Source organism: Pterocles gutturalis, unplaced genomic scaffold (assembly GCF_000699245.1).
Source record: "Pterocles gutturalis isolate BGI_N339 unplaced genomic scaffold, ASM69924v1 scaffold21594, whole genome shotgun sequence".
In the NCBI taxonomy this organism is placed as follows: domain Eukaryota; kingdom Metazoa; phylum Chordata; class Aves; order Pterocliformes; family Pteroclidae; genus Pterocles; species Pterocles gutturalis.
Genome location: NW_010131197.1, coordinates 35757 through 56200, shown reverse-complemented (window position 1 = coordinate 56200; position 20444 = coordinate 35757). Strand labels below are relative to the sequence as shown.

The window sequence follows — 20444 nt, the reverse complement described above, 5'->3', positions numbered from 1 at the left end:
CATTCCTGCTTTAGTTGGATTAAAGCCATTACAGGAGCCAGTGTCCACCATTCCAGCAGGGTCCAAGGTGGAAAATGGAGATGGAGAGCTACAAGCACACGGGTTTCAGATTGCCAAGAGTCTTACCTTCATCAGCCCACAAGGTTTTTGGGAGGTTGTAGATGTCATGACTAAAAGGTGTCAGTGGAGTGACACAGGGAAATCTTAATGTAAGGCTTCTTTCAGACATGAGAAAGTGCATTAAGATGACTGTTTTAGTTGGTGGCTGCCATCAGCTGGCACGACAGAATCTGGGCAGGAACTTACCTTGTTAGTACTTGAAAAGAGAGGGTGGGAGTGAGGTATGGTGGGCCATTAAGGGCCTTGAAAGTGAAGGCAAGGCTTTCCTGATTAATCAGCACTGCTATGGCAGACTGTGGCTCAGCATGAAACACCCACTTGGAAACGGTTTTATGTAATCTCTCTTTCAAATTCTCTTTAGCTACTACTGTGCTTAAGTACTTAAAAAGTAATTAACAAAAACTACACGCCATACATGATTAAATTGTTTCTGACTTCATTAATTTCCTTGCTTATAACCATTTGTATTGTTTTCTTTTGAAATATAGATGTTGAATTTGCATTTATTTTTACAGCTTAGCCCAGATCGTGATTGGTTCTCGGTACTGTGTGTATCTGAGAATCTGTTTCTTAGTCGATGAAATATATTCTGGCAATGGGAATTTTTGCTTTCTGTGTATCATCCAGCAGTGAAATTAAAAAAAAAAAAGTCACCACAAGAAGAGATAAACCTGTAGTTTCCCTTTTATGCCACCAAATTGTAGAATAAGTAATCTGCTTTGGATGTACTTGCTTATTTGATTTTTGAGATCAAAGGGTATGAGATAGTGCTGGACTGAGCTGTTTGCTTAGCATTAAACATTGTGATTGAGCTTTGCACTCTAGTAAGGTTCTGAAGCTGTTTTTGTCTGGGAGTTGGCTCTTTATTTGTATCTTTGGATTCCTATACCAAGGAACTACATTTAAGTTGCCAATATAATGCAGTATCAATCCCCGCAGAAAATCTGAATTTAGGAAAAGTCTGCTACTGAAGCCAAGTGACAGTTTTTGGCTGTGTGATAGATGGTCAGTTTTATAACTGAGTATTGGCTGGCTATTTGTTTATTTTCATTGAGCTTATTTACAAGTGTTATGACTGCATACTTTTGAGGCTCGTTCTGACATTTGTTTTCAATATAATGTGGAAGTTTTAAATCCTCATAAGATTTTCTAATTCACATTGAAGTTAACAGGTATCTAGATTTTTTAGGTAGGCTTGGAAAACTAAAAAAATGACTCTCCTTGATACATTTTCCTTAACCATACTGCAAAATCACTGGTGAAGCAAGGGAATATGGTTAACAGGAAGACCTACAATTCCATGTGTTGCTCTGCACAGAACTGGGTTGAGATAGAAGAAGCAGGCTGTGATCTACATGCATGTCCTGTTAGTTTTAATGTGTATGGCTCCCCATGGCTGCCTTGAGCATCTCAGCCTTGATTAATCTAAAGTTAAGTTCCTTTATACTGGTTTATATGCGATTGTTTTATGCTCACTCCATCTGTTTCTTGATGCAGCTCTATAACTTCTTTCACAGTTCAGATTTTCTGATTATATCACTTTGGGGTTGTGGTTAAAACATTCAGCTCTGTTTTTATTACAAGATGCTTTGATAACTTTGTGAAAAGTGGCTGGTAGATCATTATCGAATGATTATTTATGTGAAGGTGATTCCCTTTTTAATGCAGAAAATAGGTGAAAACAGTTTACAGAAAAATGAAGATGATAGGTTAAGTTATTCAGGCCAATCTTTTTATCCCCTGTTATAAGGGAAAAAAAAAAGTTGCATTTCATGATTTTGCAAATAGCAAGACAATCCAAAAAGTATGTAGAACCACTTTGTCTATTCCTGAGTCATCTCATTTTGCAATAATACAGTTCTTAGCTTAGCATCCTATTTGTGGGGATGTTATTACTGATCATTAATTTTTAAACTGTCACTTTTTTTTTTAGTTTAAATTACTTTGTATAAACCTTGCAGGAGATAGAGATCATTATCCATCTTTCAGCAGCCCTATTCTGAGCTGAATGTCTTTAATTTATGATGCTAGAGCAGACAGTCTGTGGAAGAGGCGTTTCTGGGGCAAAAGTTCTCGCTAACATTTAGGTGTTGGCGAGTCCCAATGGCCACCTACTGCTGGTGCAGACTGGGAAGGAGTCTAAACCAACGGGTAGTGATCTGCCCCACATCTCCTTTGCAGGCTGAGTTTAACAAGGGGGGGGGGAAACTGTCCTAATGCTACCTGTGCTGTCCTCCAACTGGGGCTTGGCACCTTCCAGGGAGATAGATTTGTTTCTATCTTGATCTGACCTTCTGTCTCCAGTAGTAGCCAATGGCACTTTCCTAGAGAAGAACAGAAGAAGTGAGCAGGTGTGTGAGGGTACTTGCCTGATACATTCACTGCTTTCTAGGGATCCTTGTGTTTATCAGTCTTCAGTGGCTTTCCTTCCATGAATTTGTTACTGTATATTCTCACCTCATGTAAGCTTTTGGCATACTCAACATCCTGTGGCAATGAGTTTCACACAATAACGATAGCTGTATTTTAAAATAACAGTAAAAGGACCCCTTTTGTATTTTCACCATCTCTGGCACTGCAGTAGAATTACCTGAAGGCAGGTACAAAATGACTGTACCCTGTTCCTTTTTCTCTTGATACTTGCAGTTTTTGCTATATGTCCTCTTCAGCTTTCCTTCTCTAAGATGGAAATTCCCAGCTTATTTAGTCTTTTCTGTATACAAAGGTTGTTCAGTGTCTTTGTCCCTCCTCTTTGTACCTTTCTCAGTTTTGCTGTTTCTATTTTGAGTTACTTACGTGATAATAGTTAGCTGATTTTTATGTGGTAGTAATTCGGAACCTAATGAGCACAGTAATTCAGGTTTCTGATGACTGCAATGTTACTGTAAAAGAATGGATTTTAATTATTTGGAGATTTCAGATGTGTATATGCAGTTCAGTACCCATGACAATGCATTTTATACTTTAATTAAGCTTCTTGAAGTACAGAATTTCTTTTTAAAAGTTTCCATTGTCTCAGTAAGAAAAGCAGTGTGACCTAGATAGGAGCTTCTGTAGCATTTCATTCTCTTCTGCATGGGGAATACATGTCAGAGATCTTTCTCAGGTGACAAAATGGAAAGATCCCAAGTCTCTCTAGAGCAGAAGATAACAGTTCATCATCTCTTTTCTCCCTTGTGATGGGTACAATCACTTAGTGTTTTGATACTCTAGATAAATATAGTATTTGGAATACTAAGGCTATTTCTAAAGATGGAATAAAGATGCCTGTTGGTTTCAGGAAGTAAATCCATTGCCATGGTGGCTTGAAAAGTGGTAGTTGGGCCTGTCCTTTACCCAAAACAGGGTGTGGAGTTGAACATGGAATGACGGGGAAAAGAAATGACAGATGACTGTGGTGCTGTGAAGTCTTAGTGTGTCAATCTTGCAACATGTGGAGTATCTCTTAGAATTCCAGCTTCTGGGTTCCTGTGCCTTCTTTTAACGGAAGATGAAATCTTCATGTAAAGTGAGTTCCCAGCTTTTAATATCAAAGTCTGTTTTAAAGATTAAAAATTATTTTCTTCTTGTTCTTCTGACCAGATGATTGACTTGCCTTTTTTTTTTTTTTTTCCCCCTTACTAGGAATTAGCAATATTCATCAGACTCTTTGGTTGCTAACTTTGTGTACATGGCCATTCCTTTAAGACCTCATTTTTCTGTCTGTGGAAACTGGTTCTGATGCTTCATTTGCAAATCGTTATCAAGGTTATGTTATTTTTGATCCCTGTTTTTGTTTTGGGGCTTTTTTTGTTCATAATGTAAGAAAAGTGAAAGCATCAAGGATGTTCACAAACAGACATTTTTATTTTGTACTTGGGATTTTTATGGTCACAATTCTTACCGTCCAGACTGGGAGGTCTGAAAATTGCCAGAGTAGAACAGACCTCACAAAACTTGGTTTGTCTTAGTCATTGCTTTGAAAGTAGCCATTGCCAAATGCTTCAGAGGAAGGTCTAGTAATGTTGCCATGAACAAATATCATTCCAGTAGCTTGCAGGACAAGTTAATTTTTACTGTTTCCAAATAGTGGATGACAAATGTTTGAGAGCACAAGCATGAGATTTTAATACCTAGTAGGCCTGTGGGTAATCTCATCAGCCATAGAAGTGCCTTCTTTCAGAGAGTGGCTGTATTCACACAAATCTTGCTCTCTTCCTAGACCACTCCTGTTAGACAGGCTCCTTTGATAGGATCCCATGTGCCTTTAGATGGCTATATAGGTATGGCTATGAGGGACTCCAGGAACAAATACAAAAATGAATGTTTTAAAATAGTTCTAAAGGGATGTGTTGAAGTGTTGTGCTTTGTTTGGAAATTTCACTGGTCCTCAAACATTATTCACCTCAAGATTTCAGATAGTAGTGTGGGTTTTTTTTGATTGTTGTTTGTTTTTTGGTGTTTCAGGTTTTTTTTACCCTGAATTATGAAGTAACTCTCTGTTTGCAGTACTGCGCATTCTGACTGGACTTATGTCAAAATCAATGGCCAACAGGTAGAGGGAAGACGTGCCTTAAGATGTTTACAAATTTATAACGCATGCATTTTTAACTGGCTCTTGAAATAAACATGAAGACTTGAACTAGTCATCAAATCAACAGTTCTAGTTATGCCCTTCTGTGGATAATTGTGATGGTATCATTTAATAGTTTCGGGTTTGGTAATTTGCCAAGTGTCCATAACACACCCCAATGCACTGACCGTTGTAAGTTACTATCTGACAGCAACCCATCCTGTGGATTGTGTACTACACCACTTCCATTTAGATCATATATCCATGTTCTCCAGGTACTCCCATTTTTGAGAAATATTGCATTTTTTAAGGCCAAATGATTTAAAATCATTCAGCCTTTGGCCTTTTAACACATCATAAAGTATGATGGGACTGTATAGACGCACCCCAGGGCATAGCACGTTGCTGAAATAACAGGAACACATGCTGTCTGTTGTATCACGTTGCTTAAACGATGTTCACATTGCTATGTTATTTTTCAGGAAGCTTATTGTTATTTAACAAAAATCTAATTTGAACTTCAGACTCTAAGAATGTTAGAGAAACTGCACTGTGTGCCTTTGAGAAATTAATGTGAAGTGCAGAGGCAAAATTCAGCAAATATTGGATCAATTTTTATAGACTGCTGTTGCAGAAGGACTACTTGCAGTCATGCTATTGTATAAACTATCCTGGATGAGTGGATTTGGAGAGTATCTATAGCTTACCGTGCTAATGTGGTACAGTCAAATAACATGAAATCCCTGAGTACTTAGTGAGCAATGCTGACTGCATATGTCTACAGGAGGGGTGGCATATAATTTTTACTAGAATAAAATCCCCCAAATCAGACCTAAACGTGACAATACATAGGTAGTCGTCATCCCTTAATTTTCTGTTGGTCTGCGTTTTGATCTGCTCATCTAGGGGCTTGAGCTCCTTGAAGCTCTGATAATTCAACAGTAATCAGAGCAATTTTATGTACTTTTATTCCTTGTACCCATGATCTGATTGAAGCGTTATCCTCCCGTATTGACACCAAAAATGCAATTGTTCCAGCTGCATTTCATCCCAAAAACAATACTAAAAGCTTTGTCCTGATTTTCAAATATACGTAATATATTTCAGTAATTTGTGGTCTCAACATTTTTCTTTCCCTCTTTCCTTATTCTCGTCCCTTATCATCATAAATAAGGACTGCATTAGGAGGTGGCAGTGCTTCCTATCAGTGAAAGAACACGCCTGCATTGCATGGTTGCGGGCACTCACTTGCCTGCTCTGCCTGTATCCTGCAGAAGGATTAATTAGCTCAGACTCTGGACTCTATTAACACAGTGTATATGGTTCCTGGACAGGTGCTGACTGATGTCTTGCCAGGCAGTAGCACAGGCATGGGGAGCACGTGGCGTTTTGCATCTTCATAATCACATCTGAAGTGCGGTCACATACCCAGGCTGCATGGGAATGACGGCGTTATTGTGATGAATGTTTGTGCCGGGGCTCCGGGTGTGCACAGAGTGTGTCCTGCAGATGAGGAAATATTCCCAAAACTGGCTCAATGTGAGATGTGCCTCACTGAGGAGCAATATTGAAATGAAGGTTCCTGAGGTCACGTTGCTGCCTGCCATGGTATTTTGGAATTTGAAGGAGACTGTGTGCCTAGAACTGGACTGTTTCTGTTCCCGAAACATGGGCTCCTTGCAGCTGGGCAAAGGAAGGTCTCAGGGGACTGTTTCCAATACCACACTGCGGTGTGTGATCTGCCAGTCCTCATTTCATCTCATAACATTAATTTAATGAGCTCTGATCCCTTAATTTTTTGTCTTGTGTCAGTCCTACAGAGGAGTAAGACAAAATCCCAGGACAGAGATGTTCCTGGTGGTCTATTCTGGCAGCTGTCTTTGGTATGGGAGCTCTCCCTGCTACAGAACCTGCTCACCTGCATGCTTTTCTCATCCCATCAAAGGATGGATGGATCTGGTCCATCAGCAGAGGATTGTCACTGAATCATTTTAACACCAGCAAAAGCCAATAAAATTGTCTCCTTTTCTAGATTCTGAATTTTCTATAAGCAGGAAAGACTAAAGACTGGCTGGTTTAGCACATCAGAAACCAGAGCCATGAAGTTTTGGTTTTGCAAAAGTATGATGTTTGTGACTCTTAGTGTGGCACCAAAGGAGTCCTGTTGCTAAAAGGACTTTGTCCAGTGCTGGGCTGCTAACACAGGGCAGATGCCACCGGCCATCTGAGAAAAGGGCTTAGCATGCCACAGCTGGGTGTAGCAGAACGGGGTGTTCACTCTCAGTGAGACTTGCCTTCCTCAGGAACCTCTTGAATAGAGGCCAAAAAATAACATTGGAGAAAATACTTAATCTGTTTTCCCTACCTGTCAGCTAGTCCACCCAGACAGAAAAATCTTAATTTTGTTTTGGGGATTCATACAAGTTCCTTTCCTACTGTGGCATGAGGGTGAATTTTAAACCTTGACCTCTTTTAAAATTGTAAAAAACCATTCAAAGTTGCATTGTGTCAGTATTTCTTTACCTGACTGCAAGCTTTTTTACTTTGCTTTTTGTTGATTCAACCTCCTTAAATTTATCACCTTCAGACTTTCAAAATTCCACCCCAAAGAGGCAAAATAATATTTTGCATCATTTTTATAAAGTAAAATGAGATAGTTTGGCTTTAAGTAGAAAAAATATCTCTGCTCTTCTCTCCGAGGGGATTTTTATATTCCTTCTCCACATTGATTCGCACTGTCCTCTAGTGGATATTTTAAGCAATTGGTTTTGTGTTTGTAATTTTTTCATACTGTTCCGACACAGTAGGTTTAATCTTTACTTTAAAATTAGCAATTAATGTTGTCTAATATAAAAATCTAGAGGAGTAGAATAATATTTCAAAAATGGAAAAAAAATTTACATTTGACCTGAGGTCTGAGTTATAATAACATAGAGACATTTAAGAATGTTTGTATCTTACTTACCAGTTGGAGCAGAAAGATACAGAGTGAAGGTGCAAGTGTATGGCGTCTGTGTTTTATTACATTTTTATTACATTGTTTTGAGAGTTGGAGATAATCTGCATCTTTCACATTGAAAAAAAAATTGTAAACTGTGGATGAATGAGTAATAAAGACCAACAGAATAATAGAAAGGATTAAATGCACCTTATTAGACTCCTAGTGAAAACCTACACATCCCATTTCACCCAATGGTTTGGGGTTTTTGTTAGTATTGCTACCTACCTCTTGAAAGGCACAGGGAATAGATCTTTGCCTGGGACACAAGAACATTTGACTTGTAATCCAGCTGAACTCAGCCATCTCCAGAGGGAAGGCAAGGCAGCTTCTTTGGTGGCTGCCCATACGTAGATCATCTTCAAATGAATATGAAACCTCAGCCTAAGTTAATTTGCGTTCATGTTTATGTGAGATTCAGAGCTTTACCTGTATGAGGTATCTGCCGTTGTTCAGTGCTGCAGTGCATCGTTATCCTGAGCCTGCTGTAGTTGTTCTGTGTTAATAACAAAGGTGGGTAACGAAAGAGAAATAGCAACCTGCAAGCGTCAAGTGTTTGTCCCCTCTGGTTTGTGTACAGAATTGGTGGTGTTAGCATGGACTCTGAAGGATATTCAGCAGCCTGGAATGCAGCAGCTGTAGACAGCGAGACGTCCTGTGTATGGATTTATAAATGGGCTGTAGGCAAGGTGGAATGCTTTATAGGGGCTGCCCGTAGTAATCCTTAAGTGTATGATGATCAGATGCCAGTGTGCATTTTGTTGAGGCCAAGAACATTTTAGAGAGAAAAAAAAAATAAGAAGAGATATTAAATGCACCCACACTATATCTATTTTTCAGATTGCAGGCAGGTATGCTGAAGCTGCTTCTGCTGTACAGAAAGTGCCCTTAGTTGTGCAGAACCTGGCAGCCTTGGGGGTTATGTTGGTGATGCAATACCATCCTAACAGGAGTCTCCTAGCACCATTGCTTCAGTTACTATACAGTTACACTTATTTGGAGTGGGTTGTTTTTTGGTTTTTTTTTGGTGTCAGACATTTAAGGCAGATTTGTAGGCTTTGTCAAGGCTCACTTGAACAAAAGGTCACTGTAGATTAAAACTGGTATTTTTGTTAATAAAGCAACATAGATTTCATATAGATATAGCTCTACATAAATACATCTGATTTCTTATATAAAGAGAGAAGACGCTCTCTGCATGTCTGCATATATGTTTGTGTAGTATTTAGGAGCTGTGGGATTAATGGATATTCCGGTATTTGCAAAGATTCAATACCATATCTAGCATTAAGGTCAGTGATAATGCAGCACTTGGTTAGTTTTTATCACTTCTGCTTCCCGGCATTGGTGCTTAGACCTGACAGACTGCGGGTTGTTACCAGCATTGATGGTGATGTCTTCATGCTATTGCGAGTTCCCTTATGTCTCCAGAGGAGTCCATAATCATCTGCAAGTACATTTGATGGTGATTTCACATCTATCAGTTGTTTTGGTGGGTGGAAAGAACCTAACCTGTGGATATACTGCTATCTTTAGTTTCCTTAATAAAGGTGCTGAAATATAAAATAATTTTATAAGGCATGGTGTTAGGTAAAAATGGTTATTACAATAATAATGCTATCAGCTAACCTGTCTTGTATATAGACAGTTTGCCCTCTCCTTAATATGTCTCATGGTCCATATGCGTTAGATACTGAGCCTGTTGATATGTAGTGGTTCCAGTATGCAATGGGAGGTTTATTTTTCTTATAGACTTAAATAATACAGAGATTGTGCATTCCCTGTGCACATGAAATACTGAAAACCTTTACATCCGTCTACTGGGTCTGAATGTTAAAGTTCTTTCGACTGGAAATGCAAGATCTAGTCAGGCTACAGAAGCGTTTATAAACAATGTTCAGAAATTCAGCAGAATTAAAGTGAATCTCAGCATCATTTGGACTGATCTTTTGGCTTATTTGGAAGATTACAATAAAACCCAAGATTGAATTCTCTACCTGATTCAGTCTCTTATTGATTGAATACTTTTAGACTCCTCTCTAATTTAACAGTGTATTTTTATTAAAGCCGAGCACACAAACATCAATTATCCAAGCTGCATCTAATTTCCTTCAACATTTTTTTTTTCCTTTTGCTGCCAATGGATTAGAAGACCTGATTAGAATTCAGCTTGAAAGCTGAAAAGCAGATCCTTAAATGAGAATGTCTGCATTAGGAATTAAAATATCTGTACTGGGCATAAAATCCTCCTCCTTATCGCTAATAATGTAAACACACTTGGTTAAGTTGATCTGTCACATGCCTGGTGCAATGTTCCTGAATTAGGAATATATATTAGAAGGGGCAGAACAGTGTCTGTGGCTTGTCCTGCTGATAGAATACATCACTAGTATATTTTAACATCAAAGTGCTTTGCATAGATATCTCCTTACCATAAGGGTTAATGTGATGAAAGTTTGAAGGGCTCTATTTTTAATTTGTGTGTTTTTGTCTCTGACACCAAGAATGTTGGCACATGCACAAGCAGTAGGAGCAAGGCAGAAAAGGGGCCTTTTAAGGTTTCACTGTCGGTAGCTTCTACAGAGTTAAGGATTTTGTAACAACGCGAAGGTGAAATAAATAATTGCAATGGCATTACCGATTTAATATCCAGAAAAATCTAAACTGGTAAATCCATCCATTTGACATGACATTAAACTGTTGGCCCACGTTTAAACTATAAGAAGGAGTTAGAAAATCAGTTAAATTGTATGTTCTTATTTGACTGGATTATTAATTTCTTTCTGATACCTGGTGTTGCTCTGCCTGTGATGAAGAAGCCATGTCATGACCCACAGGCAGGCACAGGCTGTATGAACTGAGGCAGCTGGTGTCATGGGTCGTCATCATACCCAACTGCAGAGAAAGAAATTCAGATATCAGGATTTTTAAGGGACTTCAATTATTGCTGTATTTATATAGCATTAGAGATGTTTTGTGCTTTGAGAAGGCACACGAGAATTCTGTTTATAGTATCAGGATGTCCAGAAGAGTGAGCAAATCTTAATTGGATTACTCCACTACAACTAATAAGAGGAGAAAGGTAGCAGGGACAGGCAGTGTTCTAGCACTTCAGCACTGGAAAACTAGAGTGGTGTCAAATAAGCTTGAGAGGAGAAAATGGCACTGTGTCCATTATGGTCAGATGGGAACTGTTCTGGCTGCTTTTTGGGTGGCATTGTGAGAAGTCTTGGAGCTGGGAGCAGCAGCAGGTGATGAGAGAGATGTCAACAAGGTATTCCCATTGCCATCTTCATTATATGACGGTTTTGCTACCATTGGAGTTCTACAGTTCAGTGTAAACATGGCTTATGTTTACAGTAAGGGATACTTTTGCAGTCTGTGGCACTGCTGAAGGATATTGGTGAGCTGATTTCATGTGGGAAGCGAAGTATTTGTTGAGATTTTTTTTCTTTTTATTGATGCATTGTGGATGGCAGTATTACTAACAGTGGTGAGCTTTCAGTCTGTGCGACTGCACATCACAGGAGTTAATTGTCACGTTTTGTCTGCAGAGAAATACTAAACCTGCTTGCGCAGAGCTATAAATGTGTGTGACTGCAGGGAATTATCTTGGTGCTGGTATGAGTCTGGCTACCTGGAGGTGGGCAATGTGAATCTGTTCATCTTGTGCGATGAGTTAAGCATAATTGCGGTTGACATCATGCACAAGTGAAATCCAGTGATATTTCGTTCCTTCAAACCTAATCCCCTCTTTATCTTGTCTTCTTTTGAGTCAACACAATTCTGACAAAGCTTGTTTGTGACACCCAGTGAAGTTTCTTGTAGAGTACCTCAAATGTTGTGGATTAGTCCCACTATGGAATGAGACACAGCATAGCTGCAGCTGTACCATGTCCCCCTTCACTTAGTAAGCCGTGGTGGGAAGCCTGGTATGTGAACTTGGGTTCAATATTGTACTGCCTTACCAAGTGGAAAGAATCCACATTAATATCGTGTATGTGTTAACGTCTTTATGTTGTGAAAGGTCATTTAATTGTGAATTGGGTGTAGGATTTTCAGTTTCCAGAAACTGATGATTAGCAGTTTTTTTGGGTTATCAATTAATCTGTTGTAATGGATGTTCTTCATTACATGCCCCTCCTTGTTAATTAGAAGGGATTTTTACTCCTCTGTATTAAGTCAGGGCAGGTATATTACCTTTTCCTCTGTATGCTAAAGTGTGTGTCCAGATTGTTCTGTGAAGTGTCCACATGAATATTTCACTGCATCTCCATCCACACATTCATACACTGTGTTTTCTGAGCTCCAACCCCTGACAATTATTCAATACATTAAAAAATCCAAAATATAGATTCTTTAATCTCTTTTAATTTATGCTTTTCAGTAGTAATTCCCCTTTTCTGTGTCATAATGTGTTTATGACATTAATTACCATGCCAGTTATAGACCAAGGTAATTAATCAATGCTACACGCTACAGAAACAGTAGACTCAGAATCAAGTTCTTAGAGTACGGAGGTGAAGCTTGTACCTTCCATAAATGAGAACCTGCCTGACAGAGGGGAATTTGTACCTGGTTTGGATCTTGTGTTTTTTTAAAAAACAAAGCCAAAACAAAACACAAACAAAAAACTCCACCTGATTCCTGTTCTGTTTCTTTCCTACAGGTTGAAGCAATACTTGTAAACATTTTTGGTGGGATTGTGAACTGTGCCATTATAGCCAATGGTATCACCAAAGCCTGCCGAGAACTTGAGCTGAAAGTTCCGCTGGTGGTCAGACTGGAAGGTGAGTGCTAATAGTTTCAAACAAAAATCGTCCCTCAAGTGTCCAGTAATCCACTTTGGCTTTCTTCGATCTCTGAGCTCTAAACAGATTAGTCCCACACAATAACACGTCCAGTTCGTCATCCATAGCATGACCTGAAGTCAATAAACTCTTTCCGTACATATTTCTGTATCCCTGGTCCCTGGTGGTACTTGAAACAATGAAATTTTGCAATTAAAGCATTATGGGTTTGCTTGTAAGATTTGCAATGCAAATAGAAATTATTTTGATACAAGTTTCTATTTACTGGAAGGTATTTCTTTTTCAAACGATTTTTTACTGAATGCAATTCCATTATTGCTAAACCTGCAGCAGGATACAGTTTTATTAAGTTTACTCCGATTTCATAATTAAAAAAAAGATGTTAGAAACAGTGTTTGTGAGAGAGAGATTACTGTAACATGTTCTTCTGCCCAAATATCCAATCCAGCCAAAATCCATTAAAAACTAGAAGATTTGGTAATGGTAAGGAATATTTTTTTCCTAGTATGTCCAGCATTGTTAAATTGGAAACAAAAAAGTAATAGAGAGGTGAGGAGGAGCAATCTTTGGCGGTTATTGGCTTTGATATAATGGCAGTACCCTGAAAGAGGAGGGAGATTTTCTTCTGCCATTGAATGAAATTGTGCTTTGGTTGAAATCAGCACAAGTCTGGTTACCTTAAAACATTTCTTTTTTTGTTAAGTAGGTTTGGAAAATAGAGGGTTTCTGTTTGGGTTTTTTTTAAAGCGTGTTCCTCAAAAACATGAATATTAATGTTAGGGTGTGTGTAAAGGGGGTACAGTGTCCTATCAGTCAGCATTGGTGGTGCAGGGAGGGAACACATCCTTTCATGTACCTGAGGTACAAACCAACAAAGTGGTTTTTTAACAATGCAGTAGAGGGGGGGAGGAAAAAGTGGATCTGACTATGCCAGACTTTTTCCTTTTAAAAAAATAACTTTTAAAAAAATGGGACTCATGAAGATGCAGGTTACCCGTGAAGCCCTTTGGTTAGGTGGGTACTTTTTTTGCCTTTCACAAGAAAGCAGGGTTTTCCCATCCCTTGTTCTCATGGCACATTACACATGATATGTAGTTCACGTCAGGGGAGACCACTGCCTGTGACGTGCAATTTTGTCCTGTAAAAGTTCTGTGTATTTCACTGCAGGGTTCGAATCCTTTCCAGATTGCATTCTTGGTTTATCATGGGTAGCCTTCTGCTGTAGTAAGTGCAGGAAAATTTAAATACTCTAAAATGGATTTTAGAAACAAATCGTGAAAATTTTCTTTGGATGATCCAGCACCACTAAACACCTTAAGAGAGTAAGTAGTTTAATATGGATGAAGGAGAGACTGACAGATGTTGGTTAGAAGCAGGATAGTTTCATAATATAAAATCTCATTGTTTATCAGCTCTAGGCAATGTTGGTTTAGCTTTTTGTCATAGCAAGAAGCTTTTCCTGTCTGTCATAGCTGGCAAAAAGTTTATCGGAACTGAAAGACTTTCTCATCTGTTGTAGCTGTTATTTTTAAAGCAAAGATATTGGAAAGGCTTCGAGCAAGAAGATAGTTGCAAGTTGTTTCGTATGTAGTCTTTGAGACCAGTATAAGAAAAACAAGAAAATCAGCTTGCTCATTTTAAACTGCAGCCTGCTAGGTCTGCTTGACCTTTCTCCAGTACTTTTGATACCTCCATGATTGTACACAAGTAAGGGTGAATTCTTTTTTTAGTGTGACTTCTGGGAGGTTGCAAGAGGCAAAGCAGTCCCTGGGCTGAATAAGGAGAGTCTCGGTGCTGCTGCACTGTGGGGTTTGTCTGGAAGAGAAGGTGTGGAGCAGGAGAGCTGCTGTCTGGGGGTTGCACAGAGCCTGCAGAAGCGGCTGCATGGTGCCTGTTCCTCTTGTGCCTGTGACCTTTATGAGTCGCGTGTGCTGTGTCATCTACAGAGGCCAAAGCTGAATCTTCAGAACGTCTAACACAGAATTTAATGCAAACACATTTTCTTGGTCATCTTCCCATGATTGCTTACCCTTTACTAGGTTTGTATCAATGCTTCTCCTAGACTAGTTGCTGACTCCATGTTTTCCTTAGGAAACTCTGTCCCAGTTCAATACAGCGAACTCTCCCATTTGCATTATATTTATCTCAAAAGGTTTTTAATTCCTTCTCCTATTCCTAGTGTTACCCATCAATTCAGCCTAAACGAAGAGCTATGTTGTTTACAGCCTTCAGATGTTGTACTTCAAAACTGTTAGCTTGTAACTCCTACTTTCTCTGCCTCCTTAATGACCCAGCCAAGCAATATATACGTATATATTTCATTCTTTTAATCTTTGCTCAGAAATCAGTCTCTCTGGATCCTTAATCATCTTCGTTGTTCTTCTTTGAACTCACACCAGGTTATCCAAACATATAAGGATTTTGAATTAATAATGAGTACTGTGGAAGTAATAAAGCTACCCAAGACCTTTTAAAACATCACCCATAAATTTTACATTTCAAAAGGAGAAAAAGGGACAAGAACTTTTTTGGATTTCCATTTTGAACATTTTTCCAACATAAGGTTCATGATTTATTCCCATAAATCTAACGGATTTGTGACCTGCACTTTAAAGACTCTTTGCCCGCATGCACTGTACTAGAAATGTCTTGATGACTGGAGTTTTAATCAGTCAAATCTGTCTTGATTTAGCAGGATTCTGTGGACAAATCTTTGTTCTCAGTTGTATAATAATTACAAGCTGTTTTACCAGTGGATAAAGAAAGGATTACTCTCCTCTTTGATAATGGTAACTTTATAATTACATGTATTTACTTGCCTTATCAGTAAAGAACTCACCAGCTGAGACGCAGGATTATTGTTGTTTAAAAAGCTCATAGACAAATGGAGAAACCACATATTCCAAATTTTATCTCTTACAGATGTAGAAAACTAACTTCTGCTAGTTTTGTGCAGCATTTTTTGCTCTTTAAAGTGTCATGTACTTCAATTAAGTTTTGTGAAAACTAACTAGGAGCTCTGAATGGAAGCCAAACCTTGTTTCTCACTTAGGTAGCTCAGAGTTAGATGAAAAGAGGAAAGAAAAAAAAGAACTGTGAATTAGATGTCCTTTTCCTATGCTAGAAATTTTACATTGTTTCTCTTTCAACAAATGAATTTTCTGCCTCTCTTGTCATTTGGGAGTTGGGAGGAGTTAGAACTACTTAGTGTGTTGAAATGCAGCTAGAAGCAAGTCGGCTTTTATTGAAATGTCTGAATCCAAGATTTCCTGTTATATTTTCAACCATATGATTCATGACCTTCTGTATTCTTCAGAATCTAATTATATTTTTTCATATATTCAGAAATCTTTCCAGTTTGTATATCTTGATCACAGATATGGTTTAGTATGTATGCCTGTGATTTTTAGTATCCCAAATTGCCTGTCAAGAGAGAAGAAATGGGTATTGCAAAGTTGCATTTAAAACTTTATTCATATCAACCTCTTCAAACATCTTGGGTTTAAACATTCAGCACAAATTTAAATGTGCTTGAGTCTTTCCCAGTTTGGATGTAAACATGGGGCAGAGGGAAAGACTAAAGTACTCTCTAGGAAAAGTATAAGATAGAAAAGGGCAAATGATGTGGACTGAATAGAAAGGGTTTAATTGTCTCTTATAGGTAGGCAGTGAAAGCTGATTTATTCTTGACTGCAGGGCCAACACTGACAAGACGTGTGTGAGCCACCAAAACTTCATAGGTTCCCTTGCTAAAGATCATTACTTACAGCTTCTCACTAACCAAACCTCAAATCAAATGTTGACTGAAGTTTAGCTAGTGATGAGCTTCCAACCTTGTCCCTTACTCTCCAGTACATCTGTCTTTGAGACCTGAGAGGTTATGAGTTTCCAGCTTGTGGGTTAGCACAAATGACGGGACCTGGATCCATGCTGGGGCAGGGTGGAATCTGGCTCTTAATACGCTCATCAATGTAGCATGTCGAAGCTGAACCATTGCTATTGATAACGTAATGTGGTCACAACGTGTTCACATGAATAATATTGTCAGACAGACTGCATATTATGAAGTATTTTGACATAGCAGAATGTTTTGGGTAGATCAGATATTTTTTACGTTAGTCTTCTTTTTCTTAGGATGTACCAAATGTATATAATTGCGTCTTCTCCCCTTATATCTTATTTACCTGAAAAACTAGAAATGACATTGCAGAGTCTTCCGTCCTCTGCAGCCATCAGCATTAAGTAGTGGTAATTTAGTCTGTTCCTAATGGTTTTATGACAGTGCAAGTGAATAAATGAACATTATCAAAATCCTGTTGGAGTACGGTTGGGGATGTTTTATTTGTTTTCGTTCAGCCTATGCAGTCCTCTTGATTCATTTGTAACAATGTCTGCTGGTATAATCTTACAATTTGTAGAAGCGTCCTTAGGTAGAATATTTATTACTTGAATTTTTAGGTAATGAGTTGAATAGATTCGTTTTGCTAGTGAAAACAGAGATTTCAAGGCAATAAAGAGTAAATGTGAACATTGCATGTACACAGAGAGGTTGTTTCAGGACCCAGGTTTCAGAAGGAGAATATTTAGATTTAAAAGCCTGAAAGTATCTGCTGATTAAATTGTATCTTTCCTGTTTTTCCACTAACATGTGTCAGAAGGAAGAATCTTCTTTTTCTTATCAGAAGGCTATTCCCTTAATAGGAGTCAAGTTAAAAAACCCCAATCAAGCAAAATTAAAACAACAACAACAAAAAACTAGCAACAGCAAGAAAAACCCTCTAGCTTTCAGTCCTGTGAATTTTCACCATTTCTCAGTTAGCTACAGCGTAGGTGAAGGGCAGGTGATTTTCATAGCCTGTGTATGGGATTCTGTTTACAGTTCTCTGACACCATCCAGTGGCAGGAGGTTAATGTTAGAATAGTGGGATTATTTATTTGTTTCTTTTAACGTCTGCTGCAAAAAGATGATACCCATTGTAGATATTTAAATGTTTCTGGTGTTTTCCCAACGTTTAATTTTAAACTCTTACCCCTGCTTTCAGCAGGATCTCATTATAATTTCTGTTTTCTCCATATATCTAAAATACTTATCACAGAGGGATAAAAAGCTGTATCATTAAAAAAAGAAGATTACAGCAAGGGAAATGCTTGCTGAAAAATATGTTCAGTTTTATGGGCTGCCTATAAAACAGTATTTAATAAATACAAAGTGTACTCTTTTGACTGCAGTGAGATTTTTTTTTCAGCTTTCATATTTTCATTTGTCTGCATAACCTGCCCCCTCCCTTCCTAGTGGACTGTGTTTTGTATTGATTTGGTAATGCACGTTAGACAAGTGGTGTGTAGAGCAATCAGTGCAGCGCAGAACAGATCCAATGTATTGTTCCCACTCTGACCTGTTAGTAAATTCGTATTGGCCACTTAGTGAAGAGCAAAAGTTAGTTTTAAATACATGGCTATCACAAGCAACATCGTATTTTTTCTCTGTGGGGAAATTTCCAGGAAAATTTTACCCTCTTTACATTTTTTGCTCTTTACAACACTTTGTCTTGTAGAATCCTGTTTGAGAGATTAGTGCAATCTTGACTGTTTTAAATGTTTATCACCCTTGTATCTAAATAATAGGTACAACCTTCAAGACTTGATGGGAATCTCTGTATAAATGTGAGGAACTTAAACGGAGAAGAGAGCCTTTGTAATGCCTTCTGCCTTCCCTGTACAGTTCTGTAGTGGCAATTAACGGCTTTCACATTATGGATGGTTGAAAAAAAATTGTTCTTTTTTGCCCATAATATTATTTTTTCTGTAGGAAAAGTCCTGTACAGTCTGGATGTTACTATGCTACCAAATCCCCCTTCTGTCAGAGATTTCAGATCTTTGACCTTCCTACACAAGTCCCACGGTGTGTCCCCTGCGTGTCGATGGGAAGCGTGACCTCTTCTGATGGTGCTTTTAAGCAGTGAGCAGATGGGGTCCCACGTCCCTCTTCCAGACACCTGCCTCTCCCATCACAGAGCGCTGGGGCTGCTGCGACAGAGATGTCTTTGGTCTCTTTCAGTGCCGGGAGTAGGAATCCTGACTTGAGCATGCTGATGAAACAGACTTCTGAATTTCTCTACTTCTGCTGTGCATTTTCAGAGGTTTTATAAACTCTGCCATAAAAAACAAATTGCCCTTTAAAATGAGCGTTCTGGAAGTTGCACAGTAAAGAGTATGCTCCTTGCTTGGTTAATAATTAAGGGTATAATTAGTGTGTAGCTCCAAATATAATTAAAATTCATTTTGATAGGTCTAGGAATTACAAAGTAATTAAGCATCTGACATGGCAAATAAGAGGGAACTTGATGTGGAAGACAGGGGTAGAATTCATCCTGAGAGGTTCAACTCAGAGTCTTGTGCCTGGGATTAGTGGTGTGATCCCAAGGTGTGGATTCCACAGCCTCAGTAGGGTATCTGACTCCAGGATCTTCTGTGATGCAGAGCAGATCAGTGATCAAAACTGTCACTTGGCTTTGCTGCAGAAAGCTCTGGAGAATTCATAGTTTCTTTTTGTCTTTTGTTTTCCATCAAGAATGAGCTAGAGTAAATGGGAAGGCGGTGCAATTGTCTCTCATGCACATGAAAAACATGCTTTCCTGAAATATTTTTTTCATTTATGGATTTTTTCTGTTACTGTGCATGTGGTCTGTTGACTAAGTTTGAGCTCTTTATATGCAAAATGGAACACGTACTGTATAGCTGCACAGTCTCCATTGGGATAATTTAGTGCAGCAGCAGAGGGAATGGTGTCATGCAAAGCAGCTTTCAGTCAACATGGGCGAATTTTAGTTATTGTTGATTCACTGGCTGCTGGTTAGTGGTACCTGGTGGTGGTTAATAAATGTGTTAGATCTTCTGAGTGTCTTAAAGGTTTGATATGTGATCCATTATCCACTGCTCTTGCTGGATGTCCCTGCAGACTCTGGTGGATGTTGGATTGACCCTCTCGTCTTCACAAAGCTCCTCTTGTAGATGCAAGTGCTGTTATCAGATTGTATCGTCTGTCAAAATTGTCACTGAAGTCAAGAGTTCATTCGTTTCAGCTCAGCCTAAGCCACTCATTGAATCTGTTGTTAAACTGAACTGATGTGTAGTTTGAAGCATTAACTATTTTTATAGAGATGTAATAGAAGATACTTATTAATATCAATTGCTAATTACAGTCAATGTTCCTTTTTAGGAACAAATGTTCATGAAGCCCAGCGTATTCTGAGTGAAAGCGGACTCCCCATCACGGCCGCAAATGACCTTGAGGATGCCGCAAGGAAGGCAGTGGCTAGTGTGGCCAAAAAGTAACGACTTGAAGATGTTCTCATGGAAAGTGTGTGTGTTTCACAAGACATCATTCCTGTTGTTATTTCAGAGAGGGTTAGTGGAGTTTTCCTAAGCAGTCATCAGTGTTGGTGTACTTAATTTGTGATACACGGCAAACTCGGGCCATCGGCTTGCAAGTTAGGCTTCAGAAATTTTGCAGCTGCGTTCTTGAAAGGTTTGTATGTCTTCATCTAATTTTGGTAATCTTCTTATTCTGAATTGTGATAAGTAGTAATTCATAAAGCTCTTTTTCTGCTTTCCTTCCAAAATTGCCACTGATAAACTCATTATAAGATACAGTAATTAATACAGGATTTTTCTTCGATCAAACACATGTAGTTCACCTATTTTACAATATTTTAATTGTAAAGAGTCAGCAAACTAATAATGGGTTTATATTTTTTATGGACTTTTACAATAATATAAAAAATGTGCTTACAATATCTATTTTTATTCAAATGAATAATGTTTATTTTCTTTTTTTAGAAATCACACATTTTGCCTTAAAATTGTTTTCTTTCGTAGATGCCAAAATATACCTCACAATAGGAAAAGAGATTGACTTGTTGGTAGTGAAAAGACCTTCCATTCTTACACTGTGCCTATAAGC

General features: G+C 38.5%; 1 protein-coding gene across 1 annotated transcript in view; it reads left to right on the top strand.

Annotated features, from left to right (window-relative positions):
- SUCLG2 (succinate-CoA ligase, GDP-forming, beta subunit) overlaps positions 1–20133 on the top strand; it is a 107384-nt gene extending 87251 nt beyond the window's left edge. The window contains exons 10-11 of the mRNA XM_010080534.1: positions 12340–12460; positions 19701–20133. Of these exons, the coding sequence (XP_010078836.1) occupies positions 12340–12460; positions 19701–19816 (237 nt within the window). The 3' untranslated portion in view covers positions 19817–20133. The remainder of the gene's footprint in view (positions 1–12339; positions 12461–19700) is intronic.
- Positions 20134–20444: the final 311 nt, after the last annotated feature.